We start from the raw sequence: 22,006 nt of genomic DNA, 5'->3' as shown, positions 1-22,006 counted from the left end.
TCACAGGTGATGTTATGAGCACAGCAGGTGATCTGGCTATAAAAATCTGATTGATGCTGTAATGATCCGAGGAAGTTAATGTAAAACACCATTAAATAGCATCACAGTTGAGTGGCTATGAGTCAATGACAGGGCACAGTCAGCAGTGACAGATGCAAAGACCTGTCAAAGACATAAATGCGGCAAAATGTAGATTTATTTATACATTTAAGTTTGTTTTCATTTAATTTTTTTCAATGCCTGACAAAGGTCAGATGATCAAAATGTTATATTAAATATTGTATTTTTTGGTTATGTGCGTGATTTTTTTCTCTTCTCTGTTTATGTCTTCATGACACTGGTAATTATCAAAATGCACTTATCAAATGATTAAATATCTTGGGAAGACTGCATGTCTGCATTTCAGGTGTACCTTGACTTTTCCGAATGCGACCATCGACACAATACAATGATTTACTGTGGACACAAAAGTCAAGACCACTAACATATTGGTTAAAAGAGTCCATGAAAGATTACTAACCGATCATGTGATCACATTTGCATACTGTAGCATTCCGTTATAATGCACCAAATTTTACAAATAGTGATACACTGAATTCTCAATACAGATAAGCTGATAATCATTTTCATGTTATGGCTGATATCTGATAACTGGCTGATTTTAAAATTCTATTCTAATTTGTCTAAATAAATTAAAAATAAAACACAACAATCTTAATTAATCATTTTAATGCTACAACTGAATTTTGCCATTAAAATAATATATAGTACATTATGAAAATGAATATTAAATTTGAGGACGTTTAAGAGTTTTATTAAGTTACTGGAATGTATATTAAACATACACACACACACACACAACACTGATAAATAAATAAAAATTTCTATATCAAGCAATAAGCCAAAAAGAAGATGCCTGTATATACAGTATAAAAACAGTACAAGAAATCTGCATCAGATCGATGCCATATCCATGTCTTCCAGTTACGCACCGTGTGCACGGGAAGCACGGGCCTACGGCTGACCTCGGCGTGAACCTCAGAGATGAGGTGAAACAGAAGGCACGAGGGTCCCTGGGGGGCTGAAGGGAGAGGCAGGGGAGGAATGCTGATCAGGGAGAGATGGAGAGACTGGAATTACTGCACTCTCCTGTACAGCACTTGATTAGAAAAAAGGAGCACTCCGAGCATCCTTAACCCCCCTGTACTGCACACCAATACGCAAACTGCACACAGAGAACAGCAAATTGACACATTTTTCCTCATTAAAGGCAAAGGCAGTGGCCTCTGTGCGATGCCTGCGCATAGCAAACATTAGGAGGGTGAGAAAAAAAGAGGGAAAGGCATTAGGGAGGGGGAGCAAAAGACTGAGAGAGAGAGATCCCTAGGTGAATGGCTCAATTGAACACCACCTCTCTAAATTGTCCTTAACAAGAACTGATTCGATTTGAATGAAAAGGATCTGTTATTCACAACATGAGACCTGAAATCATGCAGCCCCTGAACAGTTTTGCAGTATTACTTATTATTTACAAGATTCCAGAATGGACCTTTAGCCGGCCTCTGTTTAAAGGCGCAATTGTGGGCTTCACACATGATGTGGGAAACCATTTAGCATGCTTTAGTGCCACAACATTGTTCCTTTACTGACGAGCCGCACCGTACAAGAGGAAAATTTATAGTCTGACAATGAGCAGGGAAAGCAAAGGGGGTCCTCCGTTGAGAGACCAGAGCTCTATAAATTTTACCCCCATATATTATGACATCCATTCAAAAGTTTAACTGCAAATACTATAATCCTGAGATGGCAGAGAGGTGGACTGGGGTGCGACAGCCAGAGGAGATATGACTCGAAAGCACTGTCATCATCACACACGACTGCGAAGAAAAATGAGTTCGGCGAGATGTGGAAATATACTTAAACTAGTGGAGCTGAGGCATGAGAAATCTTGGAATTCGGTGCTGTCGGTTATAGCCAATTCACAAAGAAAAATGAACTAACTAGACATGAATATACAATAAAAATGAGTGTGTGTTTATTTCAACCAGAATTATGAGCAGGTTCCTATTTTTTTAATAAAAGCTACAAAAAAAAGAAAAAATATGAAAGGATGTTCATTTATTTCACACAAGAAAGTAAAAGTGACTGCATATACAGATCTTCATCTAACAAAATTAAGATAAAAACACAGATGAAATGTTTTTAATAAACTACCTACATTAGACAACATTGTGGCATTAAATGTTTTGGAGTGTATAATTCAGGCATTTATTTAATTATTTTTAAATATAGCATTGCATTGCTGCTGCTGTTTCTATTAGCCGTTCAATATAATTTTGGATCCATTTACAAGACACTCTGTCACAAGCAAATGTTTTGAATGAGGGGAGAAATTGAGACATTATAAGAGAAGAAAAAAGGGTTGAGACGGGGAGTGTTGCATTTCGGAATGAATTGTAAAAACATCAGTTTAACCAATTACTACAGTGCTAAATTATATACCACCACCCTTCTAAGTCTTTACAAATATAAGGGATTTGCAGGACAAAAAAAGAGGTAAGCATGTATAATTTCTTCTGCCTTGTAACTGCATTGGATCATGTTAATGGATGCTAAACAACTTTTATCAGCTAATAAGCAGTTAATTTTGTTTCATTTAAAATATAACATCACACACACAGCTTTTCATCTAGGTGTTTAAAAAATAGGCCTATATATAAATATCATGGCTAACCAGAGGGGTTTGTAACACTTTACAGTCTGTTTCAACTGGACCCACAAAGACTGCACAGAATGGGACAACAGACTACATTTATCACAACTAACACACACTGCCTGTTTTGTTAGAATTGCTCATCTGTTTTTTTCTACATTCGTTTCCAATTTTATATGCTAAATAATATTGAAATGGGCCTATTATTTGTGTAGCATAACAATAATAAAATAAAAATAAAATAAAATTCCATGTTTTCTTGTAACGTTGAAACAAAATATATAGTCCTAATCCCCCTATTGCAGCTATCGATTTAATGAATTTAAAATAGGCATATGAGTGCAGATTATCCCTTCGACGGTAAATATATAGGCTATATTAAAAAAAAAAAAAAAAAAAACATGAAAAATAATAAAGGTAAAAAAATACTATTGGACAATTCCGCAGTTTTACGTCTCTTATCTGCTTGTTTGTTAGGTTTTCTTTGAACAGTTTTGATACAAGAACTATGAAATACGCCAGCGGACACGTGTCGACTATCTGCGGACGGCAAATCAAGATTCATGATATCGAGCATCGATCACATTAGGAATGCAGTACGGTCGTAAAGTTTGACGTGTTTGTTAACGCTCACATACATGTGTGCCACACAGGTATTTATGACCGTCTGATAAACTCCAGAAAACTGCTATTGTGGGTCTGTTTTATTTAACTGAGAATGAGTGAGGGAAAATAATCAAATTTCCAATTCAGAAAAAAAAACATGAAATTCGATAGTAGGCCTACTAAGTGATCGCCTAAAAGTGTCGTTTAGTTTATATAAAACGTGTAAATATCAGTAGGATTGCTTTAGTTTGAGGAAAATGGTAAAAGCTAAATTTAAATAGTCCACCAGGGGGCGCGTGTTAAGTGAAAGTGAATGGCGTTCCCTGAAGAAAACTGAACTTCGACAACACTGACTGTAAAATAATTCAGTAGGCCTATATATAATACATACATAAAACGTAAAAAACAACAGAATCTAACATCTAACAGAACATGACAACGAATAAACATTTCAAATTAATTAAATTACATCCTAATAAAAGTTGTCTCTGTTTCTCACAAATGTTTATTTTAGTGTGTATTTAGGCTTGTAGGCTATCTCGATTTTTTCAGGTTTTAACAAATACCTGCTTGAATTGATTTCTAATAGGCCTATAGGCTAACTATTATAGCCTAGACACCGTTCACATTTAAACTGATTTTTTATTTATTCATTCATTCTACCATATATAATCAATAAACGTCGTTAACTCAAGATCGTGATTTTTCAATTCAATCACCGGGAATGTTTCGACCTATGCAAAAATAAGACATCACAAAATATTTTATTTCAGTAGGCTACCAGTAAATCGGAATAAACAATACATTTATAAATAGCTACATATAGCCTATGGGCCCAAATTAAGCTATAAATTATAGACTAAATATTACACATTGGAATTAAGAATTTATGTCTCTAAAAAATCCATCAGTGGCGTTGTTTACTGCATTCCTTTTAACTATTATTCTGTTAAACAACTTTCGTTTCCAAATAATAATAGGCTAATAATAGGCTAATAATAAAACATTTAGCCTACTTTAAATATATATATATATATATATAAACATGATTTCGGGATTCTCTTATTTTTGATAAATTCGTTTAGAGTTAAATAAGCAAAGCCCGTATACATATATCAGAACAATATTCAATAACCAAAACGAACAATTCACATTCGAAATACTTTCTAAATACCTTTATAGTAATTTGCCTATAAATATCGTCTTTGTGGAGCACGAGCAGAATAGGTCTACAGTGCAGAAGCACCGCGCGTGTCCTTGAGTAAATAAATAGAAAGTTCAAAGGCTTCAACCGTTAAATGGTAGAACTACAAGAGCCAACAGTTACACATGTGTAATCTTAATCCAGCCGGCTCTCCAGCCATATATGAGCAATGTCCTCTTTATAAAAATAAAACTTGTGCTTTATTTGAAATAATTTATTATATACACAACACAAATCTGGAGACAATTTTCCATCTTATGCTACTCTATAAAATTTAGGAGAGCAGGATAAGTTAACTTTTAAAGTGTTTTTATTGGCTCAAGGTGCTTATGGACTGCAGCCAGGCATTGTTGTAACAAAAAATCACTTCACGGAAAATCCTCATCTTGTGATAACATCAAGAGGATTTTTTCTGTTGTACATTGGAATATGTCATATCATGGCCCTGCCAGTCATCATGAAAATGATTTGGTTCAGTGGTTACCAATGGTTGTGTTTTATCACACACACTGCAGTAATGTGCATTACCAGGCCAGAAATCTCCCAAACTTAAATATAGCCTCTCACTCGTGAAGCTCCTTACTCAAATTCAGAACCATCTGGGGGAAAACTCTTTTATGATTATTACGTTTCAACACTCAATTTAAAACATATGGTAAATTAGGCAATTAGCATAATATTTTCAATTTTTTGACAGATAAATGATACCTACACAGGCTGACAAATCATAGGGTAGAAAGACATTTCATGGAAAAACAGTTCGTCTGGTCAGTTTAAAGATGTGAAAACATTCCAAATGCTGCTGTAGAACAGACCTCAAAGAGTCAGAAACGTCAAATGGATTATGTCAGCAAATACAAAGACAAAAAAAGAATCTGTGAATGTTCATTTCTAGCATAAAAACACTGCACAAATGCCCTTGCAAAACACAAGCATTTGTAAATATTACGAATGCAACAGACCGGTTGCCGAGAGCAAATCTGCATTTAGCTAAAACTAAAAAAGACACATAGAAGACATTTGAACAGCACTCCCTCCCTGTGGGTGTACAGGCGAACACACCTACACACGCTTTCATTTGTTTCCCAATGAAAGCATCAGGCCACCTGGGCCTTGCATCGAAACTTCATCAATCTCCAGAAATGGAATCCAGTGGAGAGAAAAATCAAATTCTCATTTGCAAGATGGGTAAGGGGGAGAGGAGAGAGAGAAAGAGAGAGGGAGAGCTGGAGGTACCTGGGAAGGCTAACCTCTAGCTGAACCCACAGCATTGAATCGTTTGGCCATTTGTCTGCGATACTGACAGGCTGCAAAGAAGATTAGACACTCAAGGTTGTGACTTCCTATTCTGCTTATTTCATCCCTTGCAAATCATGAAAGACTTCCTCTCCTCACCCACGGTAACTTTTACTAGACTGAGACATATTATATCGAACACAGAAGCAATATTTTCCTAACCAATGAAAGAAAGAATATGCATGATGAATACAGTGATGTACGCTCTGTTGACTCATCATTGCACAATGAATAGGGCGACTGACAATGATATGACATTAACAGTTGAAAATCTCTTCAGAATGATCACTATACTGGGCTGGAGGAAAAGTGAGAGCGTGTTTGGGTGAAACAGTGAAATTACAAATGAGCGAGAGACTCAGCGAGAGCAAATATCAGCATTTTCTGCAGCATCGTAGCCTTCTGAGAGTAAAGTGAACTTTTGAACCCGTATGGCAGAAGCAGCGATGCACTGAGGATGCTCGGGTCTAATATGTGTCTATTTCAATTAATTAATGCGAAGGGAAACAGAGGGTGGGAAAATGACAGCACAGACGAAAGATGGTGTCATCTTTGCCGAAGTCATTTAACGTGCCCTATGAAGCCTGCCAATGCCTCATACTTTACTCTTTCACAAAACCGCAGCAGAATATTAATCGCGATTGGAGGAAATTAATGGATGATTACTTGAATGGATGGATGCTTTTGGGGGGGGGGGGCAGTGAAACTTTATTTGAACTATGCTGTTGCTATGGCATACAGGTCAATAATGTAGACTCAGTTGCCCTACAGAGTTCAGACAGGTCATGAATTGACCAGAACAAGACCTAGGGGTCAAAAGTTTACTGTAGGGAGGAAGAAACACTCAAAGTGTGAGCATGCACTCACAGTAAACATATGGAGTTAAGAGGCATGGATGAGTACCAGCTGATGGTGACTCAAACACTGAGGTCATGTAAGGTGTTTATGATCACATGACTTCACCTCCACATGCCATTGCATTAGGATAAATATGACAATCCGAGGCTGCAGGACAGAGCTCTGCCGAAAATCCTTGACAGTAATTGTGATGATGACGAAAATGAGATTTGGTCACTATAGTTTGCTAAGGGTCGCTTAATTGCCAAGCTAAAATGTCTTTTTCATTGATGCAAGCTCTTTTTGGACTCTCCAGAGATTCATTACAACAATCAATTTCACAACCATTAATTACGAGACTCTAAGATCTTGAGAAAAAAATTGTATTTACATCTTGATGATCTAATTTGCGATAAAGAAACAACTTAACTCTGAATCCTTGGCCTTTCTGATTGGCTTCTCCAGCTTTGCCTGTAAAGCTGTGGTGGGGTAAGATAACAGGAACGAGAGGGGCTTTTGTTTCTGGACATAAATCAAGTCAGTGCACACAAAGAGCCCAGAGCATGTGCAGCCTTTGATAGGACATGCATTGATATTAGCCTCTTAAACACACAAACTCCTGTCAGACTGACAAACCATACACCTTTTCTGCTCTATTTGTTATTACTGAAATGATTGGTGGATTTGAGTCTTGTGTGCGATCTATATTTTTTTTTTTTTCATTTTAGCAATCATTCCAAGCAAATATCTACTACTCAAACCATTCAGAGTGATAAGAATGTTTCTTTTTTCTACAACTTTTGCATTTCCTAAACTTGACCTGGCAAAATATCCACCCCACTGTGAGGCTCCTCCTGCCCTGGGCTTCCCATCCTCAGCTGCAGGGCTGCTGTCATCCAGACGAGGCTGCAGGCACGGTGGGGTCAACCGTGCGGTCTGCGGGTGAAACTCAGTTCACATTACCATACAGACAGGGGCCCTGACAATAGAGCGCCCATCTGTTCCTGTCAGCTATAACAAATCTAGTGTCAAACCTCCCTCTGGAGACAGGGAGGCAGCGCAGGCTAAATGAAATAACACTGACTCCTCCCATCAACGAGTCAACTGCAGCCTCGTCCTCCAGTCAGGTTAGAGCACAAGCAGACACAGTCAATGTCCCTTCCTCACACAGGCGAGCATGTGACTTCACGAAGCGAGTAACGGTGCAAGGATTGAATGCCTGAACTATATTTACCCTCTACAATAGGGTAAATTTGAAAATATCAGCATGCAAGGACACCGGTTCATTCATATCACATATGCATTTTGTTTTTCATTCACTCGAGCTAAGCAAAAAGGGACTCTCAGCATGGAGCGTTCTTATTGAATAAAAGGCAAATGAGAAAACAAACTAAATCTGAATTGCTGAAAAAGGTGCACATTTGAATCTTAATCTTCATGATTATATTCCTCTCTCTAATTTCATATGCACCGAAACGCTCTCCCGCTCAAATTCCAAATGTCCTCTTGTTGGGTTTGATGTAAGATTCCCAACTGGTGAACTAAACATGAACCCTGAACTGCACTTGCCCTTGCTGGTCATTATCTTTATTGAAAGAGCGACATGATGCGAATTTTCTTTGAGTTACTCCTCTTTGACTTATATGCCTTTTCCGGCAAAGAAGAGAATCAAAGGAGCACATCCAGGTTTGACCCCTTTTGTCACTAAATTACTAACAACATATAAAATAAATGGGACGATGGAGTATTAATTTTTACCAGGGTGGTGAGAAGTTTCGTGTCAGTGAACAAGAAGGCGTATTCAAGATAAAAACAATAATTTATGGTTTTCACAAACGGCAATTGTGTAGCCTGACATTTTTCTTTTCTGTTCAATCTGGAAAACTGTTAAGAGAAGAAAATAGTTCTATGAAGTAAAAATCTAGCAAAAAAAAAAATGGGAATCCACTAGAGGGTGATCTGTTACCAAACACCTCCACTGGGGTATTTCATCACTACCAGTGAAACCCCCACAAGAAATGTGCTAAAGATGCTTTAGACAAGTTTCCTGTCTCAGCTTATCACAGCTTACATGCATTAGACATTCGAGTAAACACTCATCTGCACAAAGAGTGGCTTGAACTCACGTTCAGGAGCACCTTCCTCTTGGTAGTCAGAGGCCACTGACATATCATCTGAGGGGGCAGAGCGTCCCAGACTGGAGCTGTGGTTGTCATCTGAACTGTCCTCAAGATTGGATTCAACTAGGACAAAAAAATATATATATATATAAGTAGAAACTTTGTTGAGTTAATTCGACAGACATTCATGAAATGAAAACGCTGTGGGAGGAAAATCGAATCATTTGTGAAACCGACTTGTTTTCTATAGAACCAGTGTTGCTCTGAACGGAAATCGCGGTGAGCAATTAATTAGTATCATGAAACAGCTGTTCACTTACATCTGTGGGGGAATTCTTGTGGGTGTCTGCAAAAGAGAGGATTTAAAAATGCTTTTAGAGAAGAACATTTTGTAAAGGATAAAATAACCTTCTAAACAAATGGACTTCACAATGTTCAAAAATGTAAATAAACAGGATTATTGTATAAGGCTTATAATCAGATATAACTGAGGTTCATCAAATGGTTTGTATTGTTCCACTATCTTTCTTAGACTAGATAAACATTTCAGATCTGCAATGAGAGCCGTACGACAAATTCTAAAAGAATCGAAGAGGCGTTAGATTGATAGCAGGATGAGTATCTGTATAAACACATGCATCTGTAAAGCAGTGCATTGCAGCATTTGCAAATGATGCATTGACAGCTAAGTATTCATGTAAGCCAGTGCTGAAGAAGAAAAAAAGCACGCTTGTTCTCTTTGCAAACACCTTGTTTCAGCACAGCAAACCACAAAGCCACTCCAGTGGGTAAGCGCTGTAATTGTACTCCTTGCTTGTGAAAAGACAACTATAGAAGAACTGTGCCATTTGCTTCCTGTCTGTTTAACTGTTGTGTTTCATTTGTAGCTCAGTTGGGAGCACAGATTCTCAAGCTGCAAATAATTTGCTTCTATAAATTTACTTTTTGTGGTTTTCAATGTGCAGCACAAACAAGGAGGAGCGAGTATGTGTCCGCTCTAATAGCTACGCATGAATAAAACATATTGTGATATCCCTCACCTCTTTTGGATGACATGAAAATTTCGTAGGAGAATTTCCCTGGCCTCTCGAGCAGGATTACTGAGATTCTCATCCTGGAGTATCTCAAAAACAAACAGCTCACAGTCTGAAAAAAAAAAAAAAAGATAGAAAACAACCTCAGTAAACTATGCTACATTAGTCTGTATGTAAGATACAAAAAAAGTAAATAAAAACTAACAGTAAAATGTAAAAACGTTTACTTTGTATTTTAATATGTGGAAAGAGAAAAATCTGACCAATAACTCATGTGGTATTGCTACTCAATAGAGCATATATGTTTTGAAATATGCAAAGGACTGTTCTATTCAGGCAAATGCCATAGACGCCAGGATGTTCAGATGACAATAGTCATCCTGTCTGTGTCAGAACAGATAACATCTCATGATGGCATCATTCATGTGTAGCCTACCATTTTGTACAAAATGTTTTACTCTAAAGTAAACACAGCAAAGCAGAATAATTAAAAGAGAAAATAAAACTAATTAAATCATAAAATAGTCTGTAATCAAGATTTAAGAGCATAGCCCACAGTATGTTTACAATGAACTGGAAAACCAACTCTAATGCTGGGTACACACCACAAGATAATCGGGTTGATTTTGGGTCGATTTCTCCCCTTCTGACAATCCTAGGTAATGTCCCGATTATCTTGGTGGTTCTAAAGATTATTTTATCAGATTTTCCTGTGGTGTGAGGTGTGTTAAGGGTGACTGAATCTGCTCGGAAGAACGTCGGAGGCGCCCCGATCGCGAATCGTAAATATTCAACATGTTGAATATTTACGATCAGAAATCCTGATGTGTGGGGGGGGGGAACCCCGAGCACACCACACACTATAGGAGCAAAACGGTTAAAACTAGGATATTTTGTCCTCATGTTTGTGGTCTCTCACATCTTGAAGACCTTATAAGATTTTAAAAATCTTTTAGTGTGTAGCTACCCAGCATAACTTGTAAAAGCGCATTTATTTATTTTTTATTTCATAAAAAATTATTTAGCGTGTAATTGTATAAATAGCTATCTTTAAAGTTACCTTCAAAAGTTAGGCTACCTAAAAAACTAAATACAAAAATAAGTAGCCTACATGTAGGCTATATAGAGTTTAGGCATATTGAAAGAGCACAAAATTTAATTAACAGTGAAACAATGGAGAATACCTTTTAATAGTTGTCTGAAGTCATCAACAACTGTCCCCATCTCTTACTCTCTGAGTAAGACTCCAACAGAAATAAAGGCTAATAAAATATGCTGATGTCAACGATTGAAGGTCAAAGAAATTCTGAATGAACTTGTTGGTCACTTGTCATCCCACAACATGAATTCACAGAATGAAATAAAAAGGAATTGAAAGAGATATCCACACACACACACGCACGAATCGGTTAGCGGAGAGAAGATAAAGAGGAAGTGCAAAGCACATTGTTGTGAAAATGAAACGTGTCCAAAGTGATGTAGGCTAGGCGAACTATACTTTGTGACACAGTGACTTGAGTCTGAAATTAATGTAAAATTAATTTTAAAATATTACTACTGAATGTGCCTTTGCCGCCATATTTTCCTACACCATCCACCAGGTTAAAATACAGTTGAGTAGCCTACACCGTTTTCAATTTGCTGAATCGCTGTTTTCGTTTGCAACGATTTAACAGCGGCGGGCCGAGATCAAACCGCTGCACCTCGTTGTTAATCTCATTGTTTGCCCTAACCACTTTCTCATATCATGACCATCGATCATGACTACACCATCAGCGGTCTAATGTGCAAGTAATGGCCATGTCTTCTCCACGTTGAAAGACTCAAAATGTTTACAGAAGGTAAAGGCCTATGGTCAGTTTGTTTTAAATGATCGTTGTGTTGTGCGGGTTGGTGCGTCTATTGATATATTAGCATTTTATGCTAATGTTTACGGCTTCCATTTTTACAATGGGCGAGCCCATCCCAACACAACTGCAGACCCAGGACGACCGGTAGTGTTTATATTTGTGAGCAACATTAAAGTACAGAAATCTACCTAACGTTACTCGCCCTGAACTAGTCTGAATGAACTAGTAAGCTATCAAAGAGACAGTGCTGTTGTCACTAATCTATCTCGCTACCGAGGTGCACCATGACACTGAGAAAAACATTTAGGGGAGAGTGGGGTAAGATGAGCAATTTTTTATTTATGTGATAACTAAGGGAAAATGAGGCATGAGTACAATGAAAGTGTCTAACGTAATTTCAGGATGTTTCCTATTATTTTAAATTATCAGAATGTATCTATGACGGGTTCTAAAATACTGCTCATAAAAAAAAAAGTGTTCCCGTTGCTCAATTTGCCCCAGGTTAAGGGTAAATTGACCTGAGTCAGTGGGTAAGATGCACCATCTGGGTGTAAACTGACCATCTGATTGAATCTATTCAGTCTAAAGAGAATTTACATCTTCTAAAAACTAATTTAATAATCATATTTCCTTTAACAAACAGTCATAGCCAATTTCTTTTCCTAAAGCTAACTTAAACAACATAAAACCGACCAAATTATGTTTAAATTTCAATCTTTGTAATTGTACTCATTTCTAAAACAAACAATGTTGAACACCAAAATTGTAACTTTCCCAAAAACAGATTAAACAGAGAGTTTGTTGAGTAAAATTAAATAAAAACTGAATAAGAAGGAAAAAATAAATGTGACTGTAGTGTTGTCAAACAATTAATCGCGATTAATTGCATCCAAAATAAAAGTTTTTGTTTACGTAATAGGCTATGTGTGTGTACTGTGTATATTTATTATATAAATACACACACATGCATGCATATATTTAAGAGAAATATGTTATGTTTATATATTAAATATATTTATATATAATATAAATTACATGAATATGATTACATGAATAAATACATGTAAATATTTTCCAAATATATACTGTATATGTGTGTATTTATATATACATAATAAATATACACAGTACACACACATATATTACGTAAACAAAAACTTTTAATTTGGATGTGATTAATTGCGATTAATCGTTTGACAACACTAAACATCACTGAAACTAATAAGCTTTTTAGTCAAAAGATTCTTGGCATGGTAGCTTTTCTGCAATGTCTAATAATCCATTAGGGACTACAGGTGAAAAGATATATCTGATTATATGTATAAATAAACTACAAACAATATGTATATATATATATATATATGATAAACTAAACCACTTGCATAATATCATATTAAAATACCAGTTTATACGTTAGAGGTTTAACGTAACTTCAGTGCCTTATGGTGGGGTAAGTTAAAATGCTGGCTCAATTTACCCCACAACATTTGGCTCACTCTTCCCCATCCCCATCATTTTGGGGGGAAATAAACTAGCTAGCTTACTAATTCAGGCTAATATTGAGCTAAATGTTTTGCATGGTTTTCTATGTTGCTAAATCAACTATATGCATCATAAATATGTTTAGTCCTTGATAAATTTGCTTAAAAATTTTACTTTAAAAGCCAAAAACATTTCAACAGTAAATGGGTGCCTTTCACTCCTCCCACATGTTTCTCCTTTTCACAGTCTGGCAGAAATTATGGGTGGTTCCAAAATACATGGTCACAAGACAGTAAAAGTGTAGAGTTGCCAAGATATAGGGGGTGGGTCAACTTAACCCACTCTCCCCTACATTTTAAATTTTGCATGATTTTATTGCGATAATCAGATTTACCCCTGTAGCTCATTTTTATTGGTAAAACTGTTGATTGTAAACTATATCTTGTCTTGTAACACACCCCTTTCTGCCCTACACTTCAGTCGAATGACTCTTGTTCATGCAGTGCAGTCTCTCTGATTCATTTGCATCATATCACAAAGCTTTTGCTTACCTTTCACAATTGTTTGCAAGATTCTGAATCAGCAGTTTGATGCTAAGAGAGCACTTATTGCATGTGAAAAACAAAGAACTGCATCACATAGGGGCAGCACAATCTCAGTCTTTACATTAAAGTTATTACATTAATAACTGAATTTAATCAGAGCAAGGATGCCTTGAAGACCAAATGTAATAGCCTACTAAATTTTTTTTTAAATGATGATTGCCTATGCAAAAGTTGTGGTTAATTTCCAGAGCGTTGCTGTGGCATTTCTTGATGGTCGCTTTCTGGCCAGTTGAAAAGAGCTCACTATAAGCTCACTGAAAAGAGTCTCTATAATATCACATGATATTCTAGTCGAGTCGATCCTTCAGTATAAGACTATTTTTCCCGCCTTTTATCATCCATCCTGCAGTTTGGAAAAGTAAAGTTTTACTAACAAATACAAACAAGCCACACAATTTTTGGTATAATTTTTGCCAATGGCACACACAGGAGAGTTTTGTATTTAATACTTTGGAGTTTGTTCAAAGCAAAATCTGCTGTACAATGTCAATGATTATATATAGAGAGAAAAAACATTGTGGAAGATTTACTTCAATGTGGCTCTAAATATTAGAGCTCATATTCAGTTTTTTTTGATTGTGCAGTATGTTAGGTGTAAGGCATTGTGCACAGGTACAGGGTGGAGGGAGTTCATGAAAGGAAATTATCTGAATGGAAAAGGGGGAGCAGAATTCCAAGGAGAGGACATGACCGAATGACCCCTGCGTCACTGTCCCTGCAGCTATGGCCCCGTTGTGAAGGTATAGAGGAATGAGCGTGGCCCTCCACTCCAGCATGAGCACTGCCTCCTGCCTGCTGGGCACAGCCATATGAAAGGATCTTGCCTTTGTAATCCGCCCGGGATTACACCTCCCAACAATGCACAGCTGAAAGAGCGACAAAGACCCAGTATCAAACACAGGCCTGGGCTGATGAGAGGAACCTGCTATGATCTCCTACCACCAACACTGCCATCAGCGCCTCTCATCTCCCCAAGAGTGCTCTTTTAGCATTCGCCTACTCCTTTCTTCCGTCCCCTTATCTGGGAACACAAGCTTTTTTATCTCTGCATTCCTTTTCATTTGCGCTTCACTTGGGGGAGGGGCAGAACTCTGTCATCTGAGAGTCCCACCTCAACTGCCCCGACCTGACAGAAATCACACTCCAACATGGTCACACACCCCTCTAGAGCCTGGGCTGATGAGAGGAACCTGCTATGATCTCCTACCACCAACACTGCCATCAGCGCCTCTCATCTCCCCAAGAGTGCTCTTTTAGCATTCGCCTACTCCTTTCTTCTGTCCCCTTATCTGGGAACACAAGCTTTTTTATCTCTGCATTCCTTTTCATTTGCGTTTCACTTGGGGGAGGGGCAGAACTCTGTCATCTGAGAGTCCCCCCTCAACCGCCCCGACCTGACAGAAATCACACTCCAACATGGTCACACACCCCTCGAGAGACCAGGGGTCAATATGAAGGCACTGGAACAGTTTCAGAGTTTGTCGTCTTTCCCATTATGAGATTCAATTACTATCAATCGGCTTATAATGTGTTTCCTGTTAAATGGTATGAAAACATTGCGGCCCTTGCAAAGCCTTGGGCTCATTTCTGTCGCTGGTTTGATCCTTTGAACTTAGTTCTGCTCCTTGCTGCTAATTAACTTCCCCACACTTCAGGCACTTATAGGCAGCACTTTAGAAGATGTTTGTGTGGGTGTTTTAAGGAAATGGTATGAAAACATTGCGGCCCTTGCAAAGCCTTGGGCTCATTTCTGTCGCTGGTTTGACCCTTTGAACTTAGTTCTGCTCCTTGCTGCTAATTAACTTCCCCACACATGCATATGACACTTCAGGCACTTATAGGCAGCACTTTAGAAGATGTTTGTGTGATAAACACAAACTATCATAAACAAGTATGATAGTTTGTCAAAAGGATTTCCAAGGTATCAGTGTATGTCAACACCCACAGATCAATCATGGTGAACTTAGAGGAATGGTTTTCACTATATCTTTTGAGTAGAATAAATTCAGTTCTCAGTTTTCTCATACGCAAATGGCTAAATTGTATAGGACCATTTAAAAACTGCTGAAATGGATAGTTCTGGGAACTTCTGAGCCGAAAAAAGGTTAAGTTATAAAATGAGAATTTTTCAGATAACTTCTCAGAGAAATATCTATTCATGCGCATGTGCTTAAAGGGATAGTTCACCCAAAAAGTGTCATCCTCATGTTGTTCCAAACCTGTATGCATTTCTTTTTTTTCTGTTTTTTTTCCCACACATTGAACGTCAGTGGGGTGGGTCCGATGCTGTTTTGGACCCCATTGACTTTCATTGTATGGTCAAAAAGAGTTAAAACATTAAATTTTTTTTCTTTTGTGTTGAACAGAATAAAAAAAGTAATTCAGGTTTGGAACAACATGAAGATGAGTAAATATTGACAGAACTTTCCTTTTTTTCATGAACTATCCCTTTTAAACATAATTACAGTTAATAGTTTCATCATGAAGCCACAAACAATTGTTTTTCAAATTGTTTAACTGATTTAGCGTGCATTTATTTAATTGCTTGTTAAATATAAAGGTTTCTATGATACTGAATTGTGGAAAGGAAAAATATGAATCAAAAAATAATATGCTAATTTTATTACTGAAATCTGCTACTTCTTTGGTTTTGTAGCTTCAGTGTGTCGTGCTGTAACTCATATTCTGCTGGCTGGAATATAAAGCCTTTGGGATTCAGAAGAGGGCGGTTGGTTGTATCAGTATCCACTAATATTCAACCTTCACCACCTTCTAAAAGAGACCAGGGAAGCAGTGCATGAGATCAACGATCTGTCACTGATAAAATGAACTGTCAGCTTTCATTTGTCTCCCTCTGGCGCGCACTGCTCGCCTCTCTAAATCATATGAGTGACAGAGCACCGGTTACACTTTGCCAAGCTTTAAGATCCCTATACAAACAAAACCACATGCAGGAAATTTGTCAATTCAATTATGACAAAAACACTGTAGTGTTGGTTTTGAGAGCAACTGGCAATTTTCCAAATCGCCTTTTCTGAGCAGGTGCAATAACTTCACTTCTCTCTCTCATAATCTAATCAGTGTTATACTATAAAAAATCTTGCACATGTTTGTTTTTACACTGCCAAAGTCAATATCTGTTGGTTGCTTACTGGCAACATCCCAGCCCGTGTGTTGCAGGGTCTTTGAAGCTTTCCCTCTCGGTTACTCAGCTAATAAGGCGGTGGAGTGATTAAATCGCCTCACGAGGACATGGATACGTTTGAGCGAGAGGGGGATGGTCATATGGGTCTGTGTGGAGAGCTCAAGAGGAAGGCTTCCTGTTCTTCCTGTTTTCACTGAGAGGAGGAGGCTATCTGCATGTGGCCACTGTCTTAGCTGTTGACTGTATGTCTGTGAAAGACAAGAAGACATATAAAATGACCCCCTGACCCCTGTTTCAAGCACATGAATAGTGTATACAATATTCTTTTTATCTCTTTGAGGTCACGCACCCCAGCGGAGTGACATGCTTCAGAGGGACTTGAACAAGACTCAGGAAGTCAAGCCAGGCATTTGATTTGTAAAAGACCCTCTGACAAGCACACCCAGCAGGGAGAGTATACACTGCAAGCCTCAGATCTGCCCTAAACGTCACCTTAAAAGTGGCCTGACAGCAAAGGCGGTGTACCTGTCAATATGATTTTTGTCGCTGAAGTTTTAACATGAAAATTCTCTATTTTTCCCATTGCATTTTATTAAATACAGGAGGTAACTTTTTTGTTGGTTTAGTTTTAATATATTGTCAAATATAATTTATTCATGTGATGGCAAATTTTCAGCAGCCATTACTGCAGTCTTCACTGTCACACGATCGTTCAGAAATCATTCTAATATGCTGATTTTGTGCTCAAGAAACATTTTTATTATTATCAGTGTTCAAAACAGTTATTCTGGATTTTTTTCAGGATTCTTTGATGAAAAACAACATTTATTTAAAATAGACATAATTTGTAATATTATAAACGTCTTCAGCAATGTATTGCATCCTTGCTGAATGAAAGTATTAATGTCTTTCAAAAAAAAAAATCTTACTGTCCCCAAACTTTTGAATGGTAGTATATATAAAAATACATTGTCCTTGTGGGGAGATTTAAATATCTATATATTTTTCCACAAAATGATCAAATCTATCAAGTAAATTTTGCCAGCAAAGTGATATGCAATACTGCGGCATCATTTATCAGTATACAGTGCATCTTTTTTGAAATATTTGCCAATCTTACCTGATGTAATCTTAAACACAGCCACTCCACTATTTCACAAAATTACTGACTCTCTGATGACTATTGCTGACTGCCTCTTTCACAGACACACACTTATTTTCTCTCTCCTTGTCTTTCCACACATAGCCTATTTCTTTCCTACATATTGTTTAAGGATGCTATTTTTATCATCTCCTAATTCTCCGGTATCTGTGGACTGTGGACTGCTCCTCTTGCCCCACATTCTGCAGTGTGAGCCTTTTCTGCATACTGACAACCTGGTGAAAAACAGCCTCCTCCTCCAGGCTGACTGAACATCTGTCTCTGCAGCACTGTAGCTTTTCTACTGATGCCCACAGATGGGAGACCCAGTAGGAGCCCAGAGCTACACAACCCAAAAGGGCAAGCAACAAACATGCTTAATAAATTAAAGTAAACATGTTTGTAGCCTTTTCCCCTTGGGGCTGGCTGACCAACTAATATATTTGTATGGATTTTCCAAACAAATTTTCATTTGCATGGTCATTTCAACATTGATGCTTGTGCCGTTATTTATGAACTTTAATAAATGGAACTAAATATGTTTTTAATCAGCATAATGTCTTTACTGCTAAGTTGTTGGACTGTTTTGGGATGGATTTAACTAAAACTGGGCATACCACAATGTAGCTTACATTAAGTGTGAAAGTAAAAATTAAACTCATGCCACTTTTTTGTCATGATTTCACCTTTCTATTTATGTGAAATTGCTTAGTGAAAATTCTCAATTTAACTAATATCTAAATCTCAATAGCAGTAACCTTATAGCAGCATTTTATTAATTTACTTAAAATAAATTGTATTGTCTATTTATATCAGGCTAGAGATTCAATTCGATTTTCAGTTTATAGCAGATAATTGATTTTGGAGAGAGATAACACTCTGCTTGACCTTTGGGAAGACACCCTTCTCATCCCCTGCTGGACAGGCCCATGGCTTTTGTGTATTAATTTAGGCCTGAACTCTGAGTGAACCTGGTCAGTGGAGAGGGTGCTGACAGTGCGTGGCTGCTGGGGCAAATACTGTGCAAACCCAACACCCTGGGTAAATATTGGAGCAGTCCATCAGATGATCAGGGAAATGAAACCTTGCAAACTTTCTAGAAGAATTGAGGCAAATGGAGATAGTATCTAAGGTTAAACATTTTTTCCCCCTGTAATTGCTCCTCTTCGCATACATTTTAATCTGATGCCCCCAAAAAATATTAAATGAAAAAATACACAGATTTACAGTAAACTGTTTATGCAAACAAAGGCCATTTGTTTTATTTCTTAGTGCATTATTATAATCTACAGAATTTGTTTCAATATCTATCACTCTTCTTTATGGCCTTGGTTAAGAAATGTACAAATGAAATGCATGGGGCCTTATAAATTATCTTGTTAGAAAGAGTTAGAAAGGGTTTTATCCTTTCTTAACCTGCAGTATCATTGTGCTGTGCCAAGTAGGATTGAAACCTCAAATCTAGTCAGTGAGTGTTATACTGAGCACCAAGGAGTGTTTACATGTTTAGAGAGCCTGTAGGCACAAAAAGGTGAAAAGGTCATAGGAAGCCACCCGGTGTGTAATGCAACATTCCTCTTGTCAAACTATACAGACTAGAGCAACACGGATTTAAATTAGCTCCATTGTATTGCAACATCCTCTGACAAAGGGCACAATCAAGCCAACATCATGAAGAGCCTTTTAATTAAAAGAAAATCAATAAATTGATTTAAATTGGATTAAATCCACAAACATGTTTGAGAAAAATAAAATGTATTTAATTATCAGAAAGTCACTGGCCAGATTGTTTTCTAAATACATAAACATGTCAGTCTTTTCTACATTTTTTTACTCTTTCAACAAAAGAATGAATCAGTAGTGCAAAAAAGGATATCAAGCTGATGACAGAAAAAAGAACATTTAAACCTCTTGCTTTGGAATATTAAAGCATATACCCTGTTAATGCATTTTGAACCATGAATTCAGTAGCTCTAATGCAGCAAAATTATTTATTTTGCGTTATATATAAAACAAGCATGCACACTAGCAGATATTTAATGCTTTGTCTAAGACAGCAGAATAAGTTAAATAGCTCTCCACAGCACAATGATGAAACATGAGTTCGTTTGCCACAAAGGCACGTAATCATCAAATAGCAGTGGAAGAGTCTGAGGTAGGCGAAGCACCCGGGGATGAGCTGTTTGAGTTGTCTGCGCTTTGACTAGAAGAGAAAAGCGTCGCACGTTTAATTACCGGGGCCGTTCCTTCCTTCTCGCGCTTCTTCTGTTTCATTCTGCGATTCTGAAACCAAATTTTAACCTGCGTTTCGTTCAGTTCGAGGGTGGCGGCCACTTCTACTCTGCGTGCTTTGGTCAGGTACTTGTTGAAGTGGAACTCCTTCTCAAGTTCGGTGAGCTGCTTGGTGGTGAAATTGGTGCGTATTATATTCTGCTGGCCGTGGATCCCATATTCATCGACTTTAACTGAAAGAGACAAACCAAAAAAAGACGAATTAGAAACCACATTTGACATTGTTTTTATACTACGTACATTAAGCTTACAGTAGCCACTGTAATTAGCCTCAACTAACCTGTTTTAGGGGGGTTTCTCTTGACTTTCATCCAGTCAAACGTTGGCGCTTGATTGATGTTCGTCTTGGAGTCGCTATCACTGTCAGGGGAGACCTGGTACTTGCTGAACGAACCATAGCTGTGTGGTGGTTCATGTTCTCCATAGGGATAGGACTGATAATGGCTTGCAGAGACCGAGCCAGGCCTGCAGTTAGATTCACTGTATGTTCCAATGTTGGCTCCCATGTTCACGACAGAAAAAGCAGGGGACTGAAGAAGACGCATGTGGTCATCTGCTTGCGTGAGTACATGTTGATGTCCATAGTCCGAGTGAGGAGGTCGGGTTTGCTTGCAAGAATTGGGGTGTCCAGTTTTCCCCATGTCCACATTGATGTGGTATTGCTGCGAATGAAGTTGTGCATAAGTTGTGCCACGGGTTTCGTGCGTTGCCGGTGTAAAAGTATTCCCTCCGACTGGCCGTCCCTCGGGAATGTAACTATTTGTACTTGCACAAGCACTTGACGAGTATTCCTGCTCCATAGGAAAACACCCAACCTTTGAACTATAAGTGTTAGCACCACGGTTATAAATCGTATAATCTAAGTAGGAATTCATTGTTGACTGACCAAGCAAAATTGATTAAGCAGGGTCAATATAGGCTGATGTGTGGTCCCAGTGCCCCTACAACCTCTAAGCAGTATGTCAAACCACACAAAGTTCTATCCGAGCTCATATCAGTTTAGTGACAGATCATGTGACTAATTTTGCACCAATAGTGTGCGACCTGCGGTAGCACTCTGGGCGTTGCAGGTGTCCATCAAACGATTCGAATTTACATGACAATCATGACATGACATCAATCGAATCCACCCATCAATCTGATAAACTCGCAATGTAGGTCTAATGTGAATTAAAGCGAGCACCGCAGTTATGTAGCAAAGAACAACTGGAATTGTAAGCTATAAATAAACAGGCCCTAAAAATACGTCATACATAATAACTTTCACCATTGACTTAAAATAGACTGGTCAGCCTTTAAGTTTTTTTTTTTTTCTAGAGCTATTTTCAAATCTAAGTTCCTAATTTACCTGGAATGAATGAACCCCATACATCAATGGCCAACTGAGATTGGTGTTAGCCTATCTCTCTCTCTCTCGAGATATAGTGGGCCACCCTGCTTTTTAAGATAGTGCTTAGATATAATCTGCCATTAAAATAGGCTAAATTTGTGTGACGCTATAATATTTTGCTCCTAAACAGAGGGACTTTAGAAAACGGATTCCTAAAGATACGAGGCTAGTCTATATATAGCCTAATTCGACTTTTCAGATAAACCTAAAACCATATTTTTTTAATACAGGTGACATATTCCATTCGAATAGCCTACAGAAATTTATTAATAATAGTTGTAAGTTGTCAGA

General features: G+C 37.7%; 2 protein-coding genes across 3 annotated transcripts in view; both read right to left on the bottom strand.

Annotated features, from left to right (window-relative positions):
* Nucleotides 1-11,227, bottom strand: part of skap1 (src kinase associated phosphoprotein 1) — a 31,704-nt gene extending 20,477 nt beyond the window's left edge. For both annotated transcript variants that reach the window (XR_001636192.1, XM_016510703.1), the window contains exons 1-4: nucleotides 10,995-11,227; nucleotides 9,817-9,922; nucleotides 9,097-9,122; nucleotides 8,783-8,899 (exon numbers count right to left, since the gene is read on the bottom strand). Coding sequence is in view for 1 of the 2 variants with exons in the window: in XM_016510703.1 (XP_016366189.1) it covers nucleotides 8,783-8,899; nucleotides 9,097-9,122; nucleotides 9,817-9,922; nucleotides 10,995-11,034 (289 nt within the window). In the remaining variant the exon portion in view is untranslated. The remainder of the gene's footprint in view (nucleotides 1-8,782; nucleotides 8,900-9,096; nucleotides 9,123-9,816; nucleotides 9,923-10,994) is intronic.
* Nucleotides 11,228-19,902: 8,675 nt separating this feature from the next.
* hoxb1b (homeobox B1b) lies at nucleotides 19,903-21,381 on the bottom strand. Its single transcript, XM_016510702.1, has 2 exons — nucleotides 20,606-21,381; nucleotides 19,903-20,498 (listed from the first exon to the last, which is right to left on the bottom strand). Exons 1-2 carry the CDS (start codon nucleotides 21,198-21,200, stop codon nucleotides 20,164-20,166), a joined length of 930 nt encoding a protein of 309 aa, XP_016366188.1. The 5' UTR covers nucleotides 21,201-21,381; the 3' UTR covers nucleotides 19,903-20,163.
* Between the last annotated feature and the right edge of the window lie 625 nt (nucleotides 21,382-22,006).

Source organism: Sinocyclocheilus rhinocerous, unplaced genomic scaffold, assembly GCF_001515625.1.
Source record: "Sinocyclocheilus rhinocerous isolate Xijiao unplaced genomic scaffold, SAMN03320098_v1.1 scaffold144, whole genome shotgun sequence".
NCBI lineage: Eukaryota > Metazoa > Chordata > Actinopteri > Cypriniformes > Cyprinidae > Sinocyclocheilus > Sinocyclocheilus rhinocerous.
This window is presented reverse-complemented; position numbering and strand designations above follow the sequence as displayed.